We start from the raw sequence: 15,812 nt of genomic DNA on the forward strand, positions 1-15,812 counted from the left end.
GTGCGATTCCTGGATAAGAGCAATGTCTGCCCTGAGACTCTTAAGGTGTCGCAAAACCTTCATCCTCTTAGCCGGGGACCGAAGACCCTTAACATTCCAGGTCACAACTATCATGAGGGATGAAAGAGTGTTGTGTAGCTGAGTAAGGTTGAAGGGAGCTTACTGCACAGCAGAAACAGGGAAGTCAGATCACCAACGTGGAATGCCCAAGTGTAGACTGCCAGAGTGATGAAAGGATCGGGATAACGTTGAGTCGGGACCAGCAGTGAGTTCGATAGGAGTGAGGCAGGGGAGGACCGGAAAACTGGGGTGGACCAAAAAACAAAATATGAAACGTTAATAAGGGAATGCATTTACTTTTCTCCGCATGTGTACGCTGTGGAACGCCGCTCCCCAGACTTGTACTCAGATGCGAAAGGCGTAGAAGCCTTGCCCTTATTCAGGGTACGCAGACAAGGTGGCTGGGTCTCGGACCCTATGGGGGTGGGCGGTCGACCAGAGTTCACAAGCTCTAAGGGAGAAGATAACCGGGAAACAAATGCATAATTTATATTGCATACGATAATATAAAGCAGTGGGAACAATTACAGGAGAAACACCACATTATAGTAAATAAACTCTCAGAGCATAATGCAGAGAGGCAAATAACCAAAGATATCAAAGACCTCAGGATAAGAGCCGGTCATACAGGAAGAGTCAGCGCGGGGTGTCTGTGCGACCAGAGCTTACCACAGTGGAATATTTCAACCGCTTGGGGGATTCCTTGCGCGGTCCTGGCGCATGCCAGTTGTCCCTGTTCGCCAGCATGAAGGGTACCGACGAAGGATTCAGCCTCTACCTGGTCCTGGAAGGACAGCTGGTTACCATTAGGCGCACGAAGATGTATCGTCGCCGGGTAGGCCAAGGTAAATTTAATGCGTTCCTGGTGCAGTTTAGAGCATACGGAATGCTTTGCGCTTTTTTGCCACCTCTACACAGTAGTCAGCAAAAAGTATTTTTATTCCATCGATCTGGAAGTTCTGGACTGGCGAAATTTCTGCAGGCTATACGATTTGTCAGCATAATTGAGGTATTTGGCTATGATCGGACACGGGGATTTACGCTCTTCCGAGTACAGGCCCCATCCGATGAGCCCTTTCCACTACGCAGACACCCAGTAACCCTAGGGCTTCAGGAATTTTCCTAGCGCAGCGTTCAGGAATTTGTGGAAGGGGCGATAGATTCAGGGACGCCAATGAATCTGAGATTGCTCCTTCTCGCCCTGTTTTCCAGGTCTTCAAGTTTCTGTAAGATCATTCGGTTTAACTTGTCCTGAGTCTGTTCAGTGCTCTGGGATTGGTAAAGCTTATCTTCAACATTGGACAGGCGACTCTCCATCTCATTAAGTCTGTGAATATTCATCTAACTCCCTCTTAATACTGGCCATGGCATCTGCGACTAACCTCTCCACAGAAGCAGTAATAGTGGGGGTCATCAGGGCAACCACTACCTGAGCAATTTTGTCTGTGGAGGGGTCGTCCATTATGGGAGGTGTGGTGGCCAGAGGCAGAGTAGTGTCCATATGTGATGCTTCGGCGGTGTGGTGCGCTGCATGTTTTCTTTTTTTTTTTTCAAAGAACTGCTCCCCCCCTGCCCCAAAGCACCAACACCCCCCCCCCCCCCCATTTTGAGGGCATGTGGCCTAGTATGGTCCGGGGGGGGGGGGTCGCTCGCTCGTCCCCTCCCCCTTCCTGCCCTACCGGGCTGCGTGCTCGGATAAGGGTCTCGTATGGATTTTGGGGGACCCCAAGCCGTTTTTTCGGCGTGGGGCTACCCTCAAATTCCATACCAGACCCGAAGGGCCTTGTTTGGAACCTGGGTGGGACCCCCACGCCGTGTTTTCCCATTTTTGGCGTGGTGTGCCCCCTCAAGATTCTCACAGCGAAAGTCACGCCGAAAGTCGGATCATCCTGATGCGACTTGCGGTGCGACTTCCATTCAAATCAATAGGCTCCCATAGGGAACCATTTGATTTTGAATGGAAGAAAAAAAAAAAACGTATAACGTGGCTGAACATCATCACGTTCGGTCGCATTCGGTCCCGTTTTTGCGTTTGAAACGCCGGGAAACACACGTTCGAACGCAAATAATTGCGTTCCAAAAAACGTCCCTGAACTCAACTGCCTGTAAATAACTGTAAATGACCCTGTGTACACGGACAGATAAGATAACATGCAGGTGGGTTCAGGGACTTCTGAAAAAAAAGCCCAACTGCTCCTAAACGGCCATTTACAACGTCCCGTGTACATGGAGCCTTAGGCTTCATGTACACTGGCAGCTTTCAAACTATAGTTAATGAGCTTTTGTTTAACATGTTTGTTTTTAAAGAAGAAAAAAAAAAAGATACTTTATCGCTTTAAAGCCCAATAAAAAATACGCATGCATGCATGCACATACACTGTATATCTAATGCATCATGGTATGCTATGCTAGCATGCTGCAGAGACCACTGCTATTTTTTCAATAGTGAAAGTTAATTGAACAATTTCAGTAAGTACAGAGACAGTACAGAAAATTAGTTTCACATGTTTTGGACAGTCAGTTGAGACCACTGCTTTTTTAAGCTTTCTGCTCACTGTTCAATGTATGTGCATACTTTTCTTAGACACAAAAAAATGCGGTTAATTTTCTCTTTCTAGGAAGACAGGGTAGAACACAGTCTGGTTCTTTCTTTGGTCTGTTTGTCCCTTTCCATAGCTAATTATAGCTATTCTTGGCTTGAAGTGCTATTTCATGAAGTTGTTTCACACATTTAGGTTAGGGTTGTAGTGCATTGATTGATTAGCCTGTTATTCATTTTCCTCTGCTGTCCGGATACAACAGTTGGGGAGATTCCTGCTTCCACATCGCTTGTGTGGTTTTTACTTTTATTTTTTTCTTCAACCGACTGGTAAATGGGAAAATATGTGTGTAGACTGCTTTGGGATAAGAATTGCTTATCCCCTGGGCTATTCTGTCGGAAAAGGTTCCGTTTGGTCTCTTCATGTGTAAACGGATATCTTGTTTTTTCTTTCCTCCCTCCCCAAGCACTATTGAATTTTTTACTTTAATTTCCTTTTGTTTAATTGATCCTTCAACAGATCACACTCTCCACTTAGTCACTTAGTCACTTTGCAATGAATTGCTGTGGTCAGTGACTTGTCAGCCTCTGATCATAGCTATTTAGGAGAATCATGGCTGCTGAAGCAACAAGAGCGAGAAATGCAGCCTAAGTAAAGCATATTGACCTGGCCAGCTGGAAGCTGTTCTACTCCGCTGTATGCCTTTTGGTGTCTCTAAAGGGTTAAAGGCTGACTCCTCCCTGCAGAGCTGCATCATTCATTCATAGGCATCTGTCTACCATTGCAGCAGTGGGAAATAATGGAAAACAAGTGTGATGATCACCACCCTTTGTAGTCCATTTATACTTCCTGCAGCCCTGTAAAAGATCTGTACCTTGGTGTGGCGCAGTGGCTGCAGAAAGTATTTGCACATGGAATGCACTGATTGATGCATTTCTTTGCAGGCTTCTATGCAAACGATAAATGAATGTTTGTGTTTTTCCTGCAAATATAGGTTGCATTTTGTTAAAACCGATGTCCACTAGTGGTGCACCGAAATGAAGATTCCAGTACAGAAACTGCAAATTCTGGATGCACTTAGCCGAAACTGAAGTTGATGGTTTTTAATATATATATATATATATATATATATATATATATATATATATATATATATATATATATATACATACACACACATACACACACACACACACACACACAGTGCCTTGCGAAAGTATTCAGCCCCCTTGAACTTTTCAACCTTTTGCCACCTTTTAGGCTTCAAACATAAAGATATAAAACTGTAATTTTTTGTGAAGAATCAACAAGTGGGACACGATCATGAAGTGGGACGAAATTTATTGGATATTTCAAACTTTGTTAACAAATAACTGAAAAATTGGGCGTGCAAAATTATTCAGCCCCTTTACTTTCAGTGCAGCAAACTCTCTCCAGAAGTTCAGTGAGGATCTCTGAATGATCCAATGTTGACCTAAATGACTAATGATGATAAATAGAATCCACCTGTGTGTAATCAAGTCTCCGTATAAACGCACCTGCACTGTGATAGTCTCAGAGGTCCGTTTAAAGCGCAGAGAGCATCATGAACAAGGAACACACCAGGCAGGTCCGAAATACTGTTGTGGAGAAGTTTAAAGCCGGATTTGGATACAAAAAGATTTCCCAAGCTTTAAACATCCCAAGGAGCACTGTGCAAGCGATAATATTGAAATGGAAGGAGTATCAGACCAGTGCAAATCTACGAAGACCTGGCCGTCCCTCTAAACTTTCCGCTCATACAAGGAGAAGACTGATCAGAGATGCAGCCAAGAGGCCCATGAACACTCTGGATTAACTACAGAGATCCACAGCTGAGGTGGGAGACTCTGTCCATAGGACAACAATCAGTCGTATACTGCACAAATCTGGCCTTTTATGGAAGAGTGGCAAGAAGAAAGCCATTTCTTAAAGATATCCATAAAAAGTGTCGTTTAAAGCTTGCCACAAGCCACCTGGGAGACAAACCAAACGTGGCAGAAGGTGCTCTGGTCAGATGAACCCAAAATCAAACTTTTTGGCAACAATGCAAAACGTTATGTTTGGCGTAAAAGCAACATAGCTCCTCACCCTGAACACACCATCCCCACTGTCAAACATGGTGGTGGCAGCATCATGGTTTGGGCCTGCTTTTCTTCAGCAGGGACAGGGAAGATGGTTAAAATTGATGGGAAGATAGATGGAGCTAAATACAGGACCATTCTGGAAGAAAACCTGATGGAGTCTGCAAAAGACCTGAGACTGGGACGGAGATTTGTCTTTCAACAAGACAATGATCCAAAACATAAAGCAAAATCTACAATGGAATGGTTCACAAATAAACATATTAAGGTGTTAGAATGGCCAAGTCCAAGTCCAGACCTGAATCCAATGGAGAATCTGTGGAAAGAACTGAAAACTGCTGTTCACAAACGCTCTCCATCCAATCTCACTGAGCTCGAGCTCTTTTGCAAGGAGGAATGGGCAAAAATGTCAGTCTCTCGATGTGCAAAACTGATAGAGACATACCCCAAGTGACTTACAGCTGTAATCGCAGCAATAGGTGGCGCTACAAAGTATTAACTTAAGGGGGCTGAATAATTTTGCACGCCCAATTTTTCAGTTTTTTATTTGTTAAAGTTTGAAATATCCAATAAATTTCGTTCCACTTCATGATTGTGTCCCACTTGTTGATGCTTCACAAAAAATTACAGTTTTATATCTTTACGTTTGAAGCCTGAAATGTGGCAAAAGGTCAAAGTTCAAGGGGGCCTAATACTTTCGCAAGGCACTGTGTATGTGTGTGTGTATTTGTGTGTGTGTGTATGTATATGTGTGTGTGTGTATATTATATATATATATATATATATATATATATATATATATATATATATATATATATATATATATATGTGTGTACATTTTTTTTTTTTTTTTTTTAGGTTTTCTATTCAATTTTTAATTTAAATATAAATTTATTGTTGGCCATTATCAGCATCTTTTGAAGAGGTAAATCAAGGATGAACAGTTGGTCCACCAAAACAGTCACATTATGGAACACTATAGTTTATAAGAAAAACGGCTTTGTTAGAAAAATGCCAAATCAAAAAATAAAAGCAACAGTAAAATGAGCCTTCACCACACCAAAGTTAAAATAATGTCAACGTTGTCAGTGGGGGTAAGCAGCTGCGCATGCAGTCAAACATACATACACACAGTCACTCATAATGGATCACTGCTTCCTTTAGAATGGCCATGGCAGTCATGGCTCCCAGTTCATCTATGGTTTGGGTCCACTCTTTCTCTTTCAATACATCTTATGAAAGAAATTTAAAGAGTACAGCATGTGACTGCAATCTGATATACAGACACGAGCATAATATTGATAACTTAAGTCAATGGCATAGGTCCACTCTTTAGCTCTGTAGGCTCCTTTTGGTCTTTTCAGCTTTTAAGTATCCCTCTCCCAGTTTTGCAAGGCTGCTACCTGGCCTTCGTTTCACATGTTTTTCAAATTTTACAAAGTGGATATTTAGGCCTCCTCTGATGTAATTTTCGGGCATAAGGTCCATTAGAGGGCCCTTTGAACTGCTGACCGTCTCCAGTATGTTGTTTTGTAGGACTGTTTATTAATGTGTTTTTTTTTTTTATTTTTAAATATTGCTGATGCCTACCCCTCAGACTGCCCGGTTGTTCCTACAGACTCTTAAATCCTGTGCCCCTCAATTAACAAGAAAATGTAATTTTTGTACTTACCATAAAATGAATTGGAGTTTAAAGGGCACAGGTATCATACCTCTGTCAATGGTTATGTTCTTTACAACTGTTTTAACAAAAATGGAGGCATGCTGGGGCTAGAAGGCTTATACTACTGGGACTGTAGGTTTTTCTTTGCCAGCGTCTACAATCTTCTGTAGGCAGCACTATAACCCAATAATTTCTGAATTGTCTCTCAACCTCCATAAAATGGCTTTAATTGTATGTACAGCAATCTCCTTATTTGATCTTTTGTTTCTCTTTCTCTCTAGAAAGGACAATTGGTTGGAGAGGCTATTTCACAGTTGCCAGAGGCTTGATAAACGTGATGCTTCGCTCATTCCCCGTAATCTGCTGAAGACAGACGCGGTCTTGTGGCAGTGGGCAGTGTGGGAGGCTGCTCAGTTCACTGTCTTGTCTAAATTACGGACTCCCTTAGGAAGAGCACAAGATACGTTCCAAACTATTGAAGGTATTCTGTTAATCTTTTGGTACTGAGTACTAAAATACATTTTTTTTTTTTTTCAAATATTTTATTTATTTAAGTAGAAAGGCAGTAACAGCAGAAGGCAAGTGACGCATCCATTGTACAAAGTAATCAACAAAAGAAAAAACTAAGAAAAGAAATGTCAATAACGTCCATCAATGAAAAAATAACACAAACATCAGGAATGTCACATGCATAAGCGTAGGAACGTCAGGAGTTCTTTATCATGCTAGAAAAAGAAAAAAAAAAACCCAGATATCAGACCTGTGCTAGTTCGCAACATGCCGTAACCCAATAAAATTAGAAACTTAAGTGAGAGCGGTGGATCATGGCAAGAGAAAGGGTCACATTGTGGATCTCACAGTTTTGGTCATAGCAGTCTGCCTAGGCACAGAAAGAGATATTGGGGGGGAAAAGAGAAAAGGGAGGGAGGAAGAGGGGGAGAAAAAAGAGAAAATGGGGGGGCGCGCAAGGAGATGCTGCTCCGTACCAGACACGGACACCGCCACAAATCTCCCAAACCGCCAGGGCTCACGAGCACATCGGGGATTTCCCCGTCAGAGAGGATGAACATATTCCAATAACCCCACACCCTCTCATACCGTTCACACTGGTGCAAAGCTGTAAGAGTCAAGTCTTTAATCTTGTTGATCTCCTCTAGTTTATGCATGCAGTCCCTAATAGGCGTCTGAGAGGTTTTCCAATATATTGGGATGCAAGATTTTGCCTCACACAGAACGTGAGGGACGATCAATTTTTTTACATTTTTTGCATAGGTATCCTCGTTAGTTGCAGAAGAAAGAAGGCCGGGGTATCCGGGATGACATAGTCCGTGAGGTCACCCAAGAGATCCTTAATTGCAGTCCAGAACCCACGAAGCCTAGGACACGACCAGAAGATATGGAGCAGGGTGCCCTCCTCCCCCTGACACCTCCAGCAAACCTCCGAGGTTCCCGGGTAGATCTTGCTTAAGAGGGAGGGCACCCTGTACCATCTGGTGAGAACTTTGTAGTTGGATTCCTGCAATTTAGTGCAGGTCGGCGTCTTCAATGCTATCTTACACAAGTTCAACTTCTGGGTCGGGGAGAACGTTAGCTGCAATTCCCGTTCCTATTTGCAAATGCAAGCAGGGGTAAAATCTTCCCTGGGAGTCACCAACAAGCTATAAGCCTTTGAGAGCATGTGGGGCAGGATCCCCTCCCCAGAGCAATAATCCTCGTAGGGAGTGAGCTCCCGATTTAAAAAGGTCCGGTGCAGGTAGGGAATGAAGATGGTGGAGCTGAGCTGCTCGTCAGAAATCCAACACAAAGGGACCATTAGGTGCCATCAACGCCGCTAAGGAGGGCCACTGTCCATTACGGAGGAAGTGCGATGCCAACCCCTTACCACTCTGTTGCATGAGTTGGAACACCTGGTCTGTAGCGCCAGGCAGGAAGGCCGGATTCCCCAATACAGGGAAAAGGGGGGAGGTAGTTGTAGAAACGGCTGGATGAGAGAAGAGCGCGGCCACTAGCGAGAGGGTCACTCCAATCGTGGGGTGCGATTTTAAGAGAAGGAGCGCAATGATCCCGATACCATGGCGTGCCCCCCAATGGAGTCCCCGACTGGGTTTGTTCAATCTGTAGCCACAGCTTGCCCTCCCTGTGTCTCCGCCAGTCAAGAAGATTGCCCAGATGGACCACCTGGTAGTATTTCACTACGTCAGGGAGGACTAGACCTCCAACACTGTTTGGGAAGAGTCAAGAGGGCACGGGAGAGATGTGGAGACCCATTATGCCATATAGGGAATGGAGCTTTCTGAAGAAGATGGAGGGCAATTTAATCGGGAGGGCCTGCAAAAGAGATATCTTAGGGAGTACTGACATTTTAATAAGGTTACACCTCTTGAACCATGAGTGTAGGCCTCCATTCCAGTTATTGAGGAGCCGTCGCTAGAAGCGGGGAGAAGTTCAGGTCATATAGTTAAGAAAAGTCCGGGGCTATGCGGGTGCCCAAATAGGTTAGTGCCGTCTGTGTCCAACGGAATGGTAAGGAGGTCGAGAGATGCTCCAGAAGGGAAGGCGGTATTGCAACCCCCATGGCCTCCGATTTGCTAAGATTAATTTTTTGGTTGGAGCAGTTACCGTACACTTCCAGTTCTTTAAGGAGATTGGGGGCAGAGATCACCGGGTTAGAGAGGGAGAACATCATGTCATCCGTATAGGCTGACACCTTACACTCCAGAGCTCCTACTTGAACTCCCGAAATGTCCGGGTTGGCTCGAACCCTGCAAAAAAAGGGCTCCAAGGAGAGAGCAAAAAGCGGGGGTGAAAGGGGACAGCCCTGCTGGGTACCGTTGGCAATGGAGAAAGGGTCCGTGAGTGCCCCATTGCGCTTCACCTGTGCCGTGGGGTGAGAGTAGATATGTCTTATCCAGGATAACATAGTAGACCCAAGGCCGATAGATCGTAGTGTAGATGTCATAAATCGCCAGCTAACCCGGTCAAAGGCTTTTTCAGCATCTGTATTAAGAAGGATACATGGGCGGTTAGATGACCGGGCAATATGTATGAGATTCAGCACCCTGAAGGTGTTGTCGCGCACCTCTCGGGTCGGGATAAACCCTACTTGGCCTAAGTGGATCAGGTGAGTCATGTGGGGTCCCAAGCGGTTCGCCAAGATCTTGGAGAACACTTTCAGGTCCACATTCAGCAGTGAGATTGGGCGATAACTGCCACAAGGCGATGGATTCTTTCCCTCTTTCAGGATCAGGGAAATGTGGGCACGAAGTGAGTCAACGGGGAACGCGGATTTGTTGGAACCCAAGAGGTTGAACCAAGTTAACAAATGTGGGCCTAGTGCGCTCTGGAGTTCCAGCATGGAAATCGGAGCTTCCAGCTGTTCCCGCTCCTCCGCCGAAAGACAAGGTAGTTGAGCAGAGGCTATATAATCGTCGATCTGTGACGGCGTGGCCGTCTGAGTAGGGAGGTAATATAGAGTGGAATAGAACCCCTTGAACTCAGCTGCTATCAATTTGGGTTACGCAATCCACTGACCCGTTTGGGAATTGACATGTGGAATGTAGCTCGCCAGTTTCTGCACCCGCACGGATGCCGCCAGTAAACGACCGCACTTGTCACCCGATACATAAAACGCCTGGCGAGACCTCTGCAGATCTGCCTTCGCCTTTGCAAAAAGGAGAGCCTGAACTTTTTTGCGCAGCGAAAAGAGCTCCATCTCCACGTCCCTGCTCACGGAGCGCTTAGGGAGCGCCTCCAGGGCATGGATGTCACTAAGTAGCTTCTCAAGCATCTGCAATCGAAGTTTCTTAAGATGTGACCCATGTCTGATAAAGAGGCCGCGAACCACCGCCTTATGGGCTTCCCAGATCATCCCAGGGTCACTGTCCTCTGTCACATTTTCACAAAAGAATTCCGTGAGTTCCCGGGTGATCTCTGCATGCACTTCCGTGTTCTGTAAATGGGAGTCGCTAAGACGCCACATCCTGGTCCCCACTCCCGTTCCCTCCGACAATTTATAGGTCATGGAGATGAGCGCATAATCCGAGAAGGTAATTGAGCTAATATCAGTGGCCGCCACAGCATGTAATTGGCGGTGTGGGACGAGGAAGAAGTCTATACGGGAGTACGTCCTGTGGGGGGAGGAAAAAAGGTATAATCACGTTCCCAGTTATGTTGTAGCCGCCAGACATCCACTAGTTGGGAGCCAGGCAGGGCTTGCAAAAATAGTTTCCTTGTCCCTTGAGGGATAGAGGAGACCCCCGAAGAAGTGTCAGCCGTCGGAACTAAGGGGAGATTGAAATCCTCCCCCAAAATCGCCCGTCCTGGAACGTGGTCAGTTTCTCTAAGACCCCGGTAATAAAGGAGTCCTGGCCGTCAGGAGCATAGATACACGCCAGGGTGAGACGAAAAGAGCCAATAGAGCCCCTATGAAAGATATACCGTCCCCCAGGGTCCAGCAGCGAGTCTTCACAGATTCAGGGCACGCGCGTTGACAGCAAGGTGGACACCCCTTTCGATTTCGCTATAGCGTTCGTTGCGTGGTACGAGTAAGGGTAAGAGCGATTTTTGAGCAATGGAAGGCGATCCTCTCTGAAGTGGGTCTCCTGGATAAAAGCCACGTCTGCACGACAACGGCGTAACTCATTGAAGAGGACTTTCTGTTTTTCAGGTATATTGAGCCCTTTAGCATTCAAGGAGACCACGTTAAGGGCGTCCATGGCCCCACACGGAGCAGCAAAAAAAAAAAAAAAGGTGGGGGGGGAGGTTGCAAGCAGAAAGAGGGAAGGAGTGGAAAGAGCTTTCCTAATCAGAAGCTAGCAAAGAGGAAAGCACCAGTAAAAGAGGGTAGAGGGAAAGAAAGAAATACTCTTACCCAAAGGACACTAGAGAGCAGAAAGACTGCACTAGCACCTGGAGACCCGAAGTCTACCGTGTGCAACCCTAGGGTCGTGGGCGGAGAAGGCACAGCAAAAGGAGCCGGAGCCCGGTCTTCCTTCCAGCCCAGCATGTTGAAGATCAAAAACTATAAAGGAAGAGGGGGCATCAGGAGAAGGAGATGATATCATGTAGACCCACAATAAAAATGGCAGTATATAGTTCTAACGGCACATACGATCCCCGTTGTGAAGACCGGAGATAAAATCCAGACATTAGTCAAAGTGCAACAATAACCAGAACCCCAACCGTGAAAAAGAAAAAAGGGGGGGGGAAAGGGTTGCTTTCCATCACCAGGGGGGAACGATTATCAATCACACCCTAGGGATAGTCCCCCCCCCCCCCCCAAAAAAAACAACAGTCCCTAGAGAGCTCGGGTCAATGTAGATGAGCGACCAGGACCCACAGTGTACCTGCAGTCCGGGAAGGTCTAATGAGCGAGAACTTTACCCCCCCCCTCCCCCCACAGCCGCCAAGCAGCGGAAGCGAAATGCGAAAGGCTCCCCGCAGCTTTGAACACCGCCCGACTCAGGCAAACCGAGCCCCCCCCAAAATCCAGCTTAGTATGCATTTCAAGTAATGGCCAATCAATCTTAGAGTCCCCCCCCCCAAACAGACAAATCATCCCACACATCCCCGTGCATTGCAGCACCATAGCCATCCCAACCCCCATTCCCAGATCAGGTGCAAGGCAATATTCCCGTGGGTAAGTGTGGTCCCTCCACCAATCCCTAGCCATGGCCAGAAGCAACCGATAGGAGGGTCCTGAGTGGGGACAAGTCCTCCCACCTCTACCTCTTGGCAGCATAGCGTCCCCTCGGGTAGAAGTCCTCCAGTGGCAGGGGAGAGTTAGAGTGGGATAATGCCAGTAGGGAACACTATTCATCCCCTCCACAGACAGGGATAGGGAGCCTGGTACACAGTCATGATGGCGGCATAGGGTGATAAAGTGGTGGGCAAACCATCGTCCGAGAACTTGCGATGGGTGACTAATCCGCTAGTTCCGTGCAGTGTCAATCCTGAGTGGGGTTGGGGGCATGAACGGCAAGGACAGGCCACGTATAGAGGCGGAGTGCAGCAATGTCCCAGGACCAGACCGCCATGGCTGATGATGTCGGGGCACAGTCAGAGGGTGTCTCTGTGAGGAGGGGGGCAAGGGGATACCGAGCACAACATATTTGAAAAGAGTTACCTCAAACGAAGGCAGGGAGGAGCGGATCACCAAGGTAGTAGAGGCCAGTCAGAACGATATGGTACCGTCTTTTACACTTCTCTGGGCGCCTCTGGAGTCCCTGACCGGGATCCACGTTGCACCCGCTGGGGGCGAGGAGATGCAGAGGCACCCCTGGAGGCTGTGGCCCGGCGGGCAGAAGGACGGGGCAACAGTAAAAGCCAATTCGGAACCTGGATAGGGACCACATCCAGAAAGGCAAACAGTGCAGGCAAATCCAGTTGGGAGCGCAGAGTAAAGGAAGAGTTTGGTTTGCGGAAGGTCACGGATAGCGGGTATCCCCAGCGGTATGTGGCTTCAAGTTCTGCGAGCCGCTTGTCCATGGTAGTTAATGCCGTCTCCCCCGCTGACACCCTGGCTGTGACTTGTTGTACCTCTGTCTGTACCGCTTTTACCTCACGCTGGTGAGTCGCCTCTAAGCGGCCTACTATGGCCTCAATGTTGGCCTTGCTGGGCAATGAGCAGAGGAGGATGCGGAGCTCTTCGTCCATCTCCACTCGGCTGAAAGGGAGGGACGGGCTAGGTTCGGGCGGGCGGAGAGCCGCTGGTGTATCCGACAGCGTCTGATGCTGCTGATGAAGCCGGGGAGGCCGGGTGCAGGTTCGCGCCAGTGGACGGCGAGGTACATACGGCCGCCATCTTGCTTGTAGATGCGGGGGCCGGGGAGGCAGTGAAAAATTGCCTAATCTCACCTCCCGCCGAAGTTCTCAGAGGGGTGCCTGAGTGTCCAGATGTTCCCCTTGTCTTCCTCCGTTTGACAGACCTCATTCCAACTGTCAACAGAGGATTGTAGCCAGTCTGGGGACAGACACGGAGCTCAGAGAAAAAGCAACCTCAGCCGGCCATGTCCAGACCACGCCCCCCCAAAATACGTTTTCTAAAGGTTTTAAATTCTGCGTTTGCTTGGCTTTCTGTAATTTTAGAATTTAACAGTGCAGTCACTCTTTAGCCAGTTAAACTGAATCATGCAAGAGTTCTCTCCTCTCCTCCCTCACTGATCTGCACTTAAGGCCCCGTATACAAGGGCTGAATGCCAGCCGACATTCAGCCCTTGTGTAAGGCAATCGGTCCAACAGAAGTTGACTTCTGTCGGATGAGCATGCTGGAAAACCAGCAGCTGATCAGCGCTCTCAGCCAATGACATAGAGCACTGATCAGAGTTTTTTTTTTTTTTTTGGGGGGGAGGGGGGTGGGGGGGTTTCGATGTCAGAAAACAGCTCTGTGGGGGAGATCGCTGTACTAACGTCAAATCGTTATTACAACGGTTCCGACCTTAGCTGTCAGTTTTTTTTTTTTTGTTCAACACGCGGCGTTGAATGCAAAAAAGCATATACTGTAGTGTGAACTAGGCTTTACACTGGACTATAAGGAAGTGTTCCTGGGCACGCTTCTCTGCTAATCAGACCAGGAATCCGTGCTTCAGTACATTATCTATGGAGAGTTCTGTGTTCGAGCACAGATTGCACTGCACAACACTGTAGCAAACTGTTCCGGACCACAAATGAACCACGCCCGTGATCACCTCTTGCTCAAGGGGCTGCCCTGCACCTGGAGCCATTGCTCCCACGGCTGTCAATCAAAGTCAGTTAGCAAATCAGGAGAGAGAGGGGGTGGAGCCCAACAGCATGTATGTGCCTAAATGGGCACACAGAGCTGTAGCTCTGCTTGGTTGCTCCCATAGCTAGCTGTTTGCTGTGGGGGCACTCGACAGGAGGGATGGGCTTGAAGCAGCAACGAGGGACCCGAGAAGAGGAGGATCCAGGCTGTCCTGTGTAAAACCAACTGCACAGAGGAGGTAAGTATATCATGTTGTTTATATTAAAAAAAAAAGGCACTTTACAATCACTTTAATGTGTTTGATGTGATTACTAAATGCATGTCATTTTAAATGGTGTAGTTCACACAGTGCCTCCGGGAAAGCATGCAATTGATCTGGTATCCTATTGTTAGACCCTATTAATGACAACCGAAAGGGGTATGATGCAGCAAACACCCATCCATTGCACCCAGGGTTTGGGGTTGTAAGCGTTCCAGGTGTTTGGGGACCATATGCATTTCCTGAAGGCAAACGAGGTGTGTGTTTGCTTTAAAGATGGTGGTGAACACGTGGGACCGTTTATGGGGTGCACCCAGACCTCTTACATTCCATGAGATAAGCTTAGTTGCTAGCCATAGATCAAGTGAACTTGTAAGATACAAAACATATAGCATATATCCAATATTAAGGTCTTCCAAGCAGCAATAAAACATTGCATATGCAAAATAAGCCTTACACAAACTGGCGAATAGTGTGGAATGCCTGGACCATTGCAAAACTATATACAACCAATACTGTTAGAGTATGCAAAAACATTTATATTAATAGCACTTTTAACGGGGTATTGCATGCACGTAGCATCTGCAGGTGTTACCACCTTTAAAGCGGAGTTCCACCCATTTTTAATAGGTTGGAATACATAGATCTTTGTAATCCCCTTTAAAATGGCTTTTACCAATGGAAACTTTTTTTTTTTTTTTTTTTGCTTGTAAATACCTTAATTTTGGCTTTATTCCTCCTCTCCTCACTTCCTGGTCCGATCGGCGATGACGTCATTCGGCGATCCGCAGTGTCTGCTGGGATGTATTCTACTTGCAGTAGCTGTATCTGTACTGAGCCGTGCCTGCCCCGCCTTCGCCCCGCCTCCTCTCATTGAATTGCATTGTATGAATGTATTAAGGCTGTTCTCTTCCCAGCCTCCGCCCCGCCTCCTCTCATTGAATTGCATTGTATGAATGTATTAAGGCCGTTCTCTGCCCAGCCTCCGCCCCGCCTCCTCTCATTGAATTGCATTGTATGAATGTATTAAGGCTGTTCTCTGCCCAGCCTCCGCCCCGCCTCCTCTCAATACAACTCAATGAGAGGAGGCGGGGTGGAGGCTGGGCAGAGAACAGCCTTAATACATTCATACAATGCAATTCAATGAGAGGAGGCGGGGCGGAGGCTGGGCAGAGAACAGCCTTAATACATTCATACAATGCAATTCAATGAGAGGAGGCGGGGCGGAGGCGGGGCAGGCACGGCTCAGTACAGATACAGCTACTGCAAGTAGAATACATCCCAGCAGACACTGCGGATCGCCGAATGACGTCATCGCCGATCGGACCAGGAAGTGAGGAGAGGGGGAATAAAGCCAAAATTAAGGTATTTACTAGCAAAAAAAAAAAAAAAAAGTTTCCATTGGTAAAAGCCATTTTAAAGGGGATTACAAAGATCTAAAGTTCCAAAAATGGGTGGAACTCCACTT

General features: G+C 47.0%; 1 protein-coding gene across 4 annotated transcripts in view; it reads left to right on the forward strand.

Annotated features, from left to right (window-relative positions):
• SMG1 (SMG1 nonsense mediated mRNA decay associated PI3K related kinase) overlaps positions 1 to 15,812 on the forward strand; it is a 795,166-nt gene that overhangs the window by 252,358 nt on the left and 526,996 nt on the right. For all 4 annotated transcript variants that reach the window (XM_082260927.1, XM_082260924.1, XM_082260925.1 and 1 more), the window contains exon 20: positions 6,647 to 6,846. In XM_082260927.1, coding sequence (XP_082117053.1) covers positions 6,647 to 6,846 — 200 coding nt within the window. The remainder of the gene's footprint in view (positions 1 to 6,646; positions 6,847 to 15,812) is intronic.

Source organism: Pelophylax lessonae (genome assembly GCF_965119305.1).
Source record: "Pelophylax lessonae genome assembly, chromosome: 6".
NCBI classification, from domain to species: Eukaryota; Metazoa; Chordata; class Amphibia; order Anura; family Ranidae; genus Pelophylax; species Pelophylax lessonae.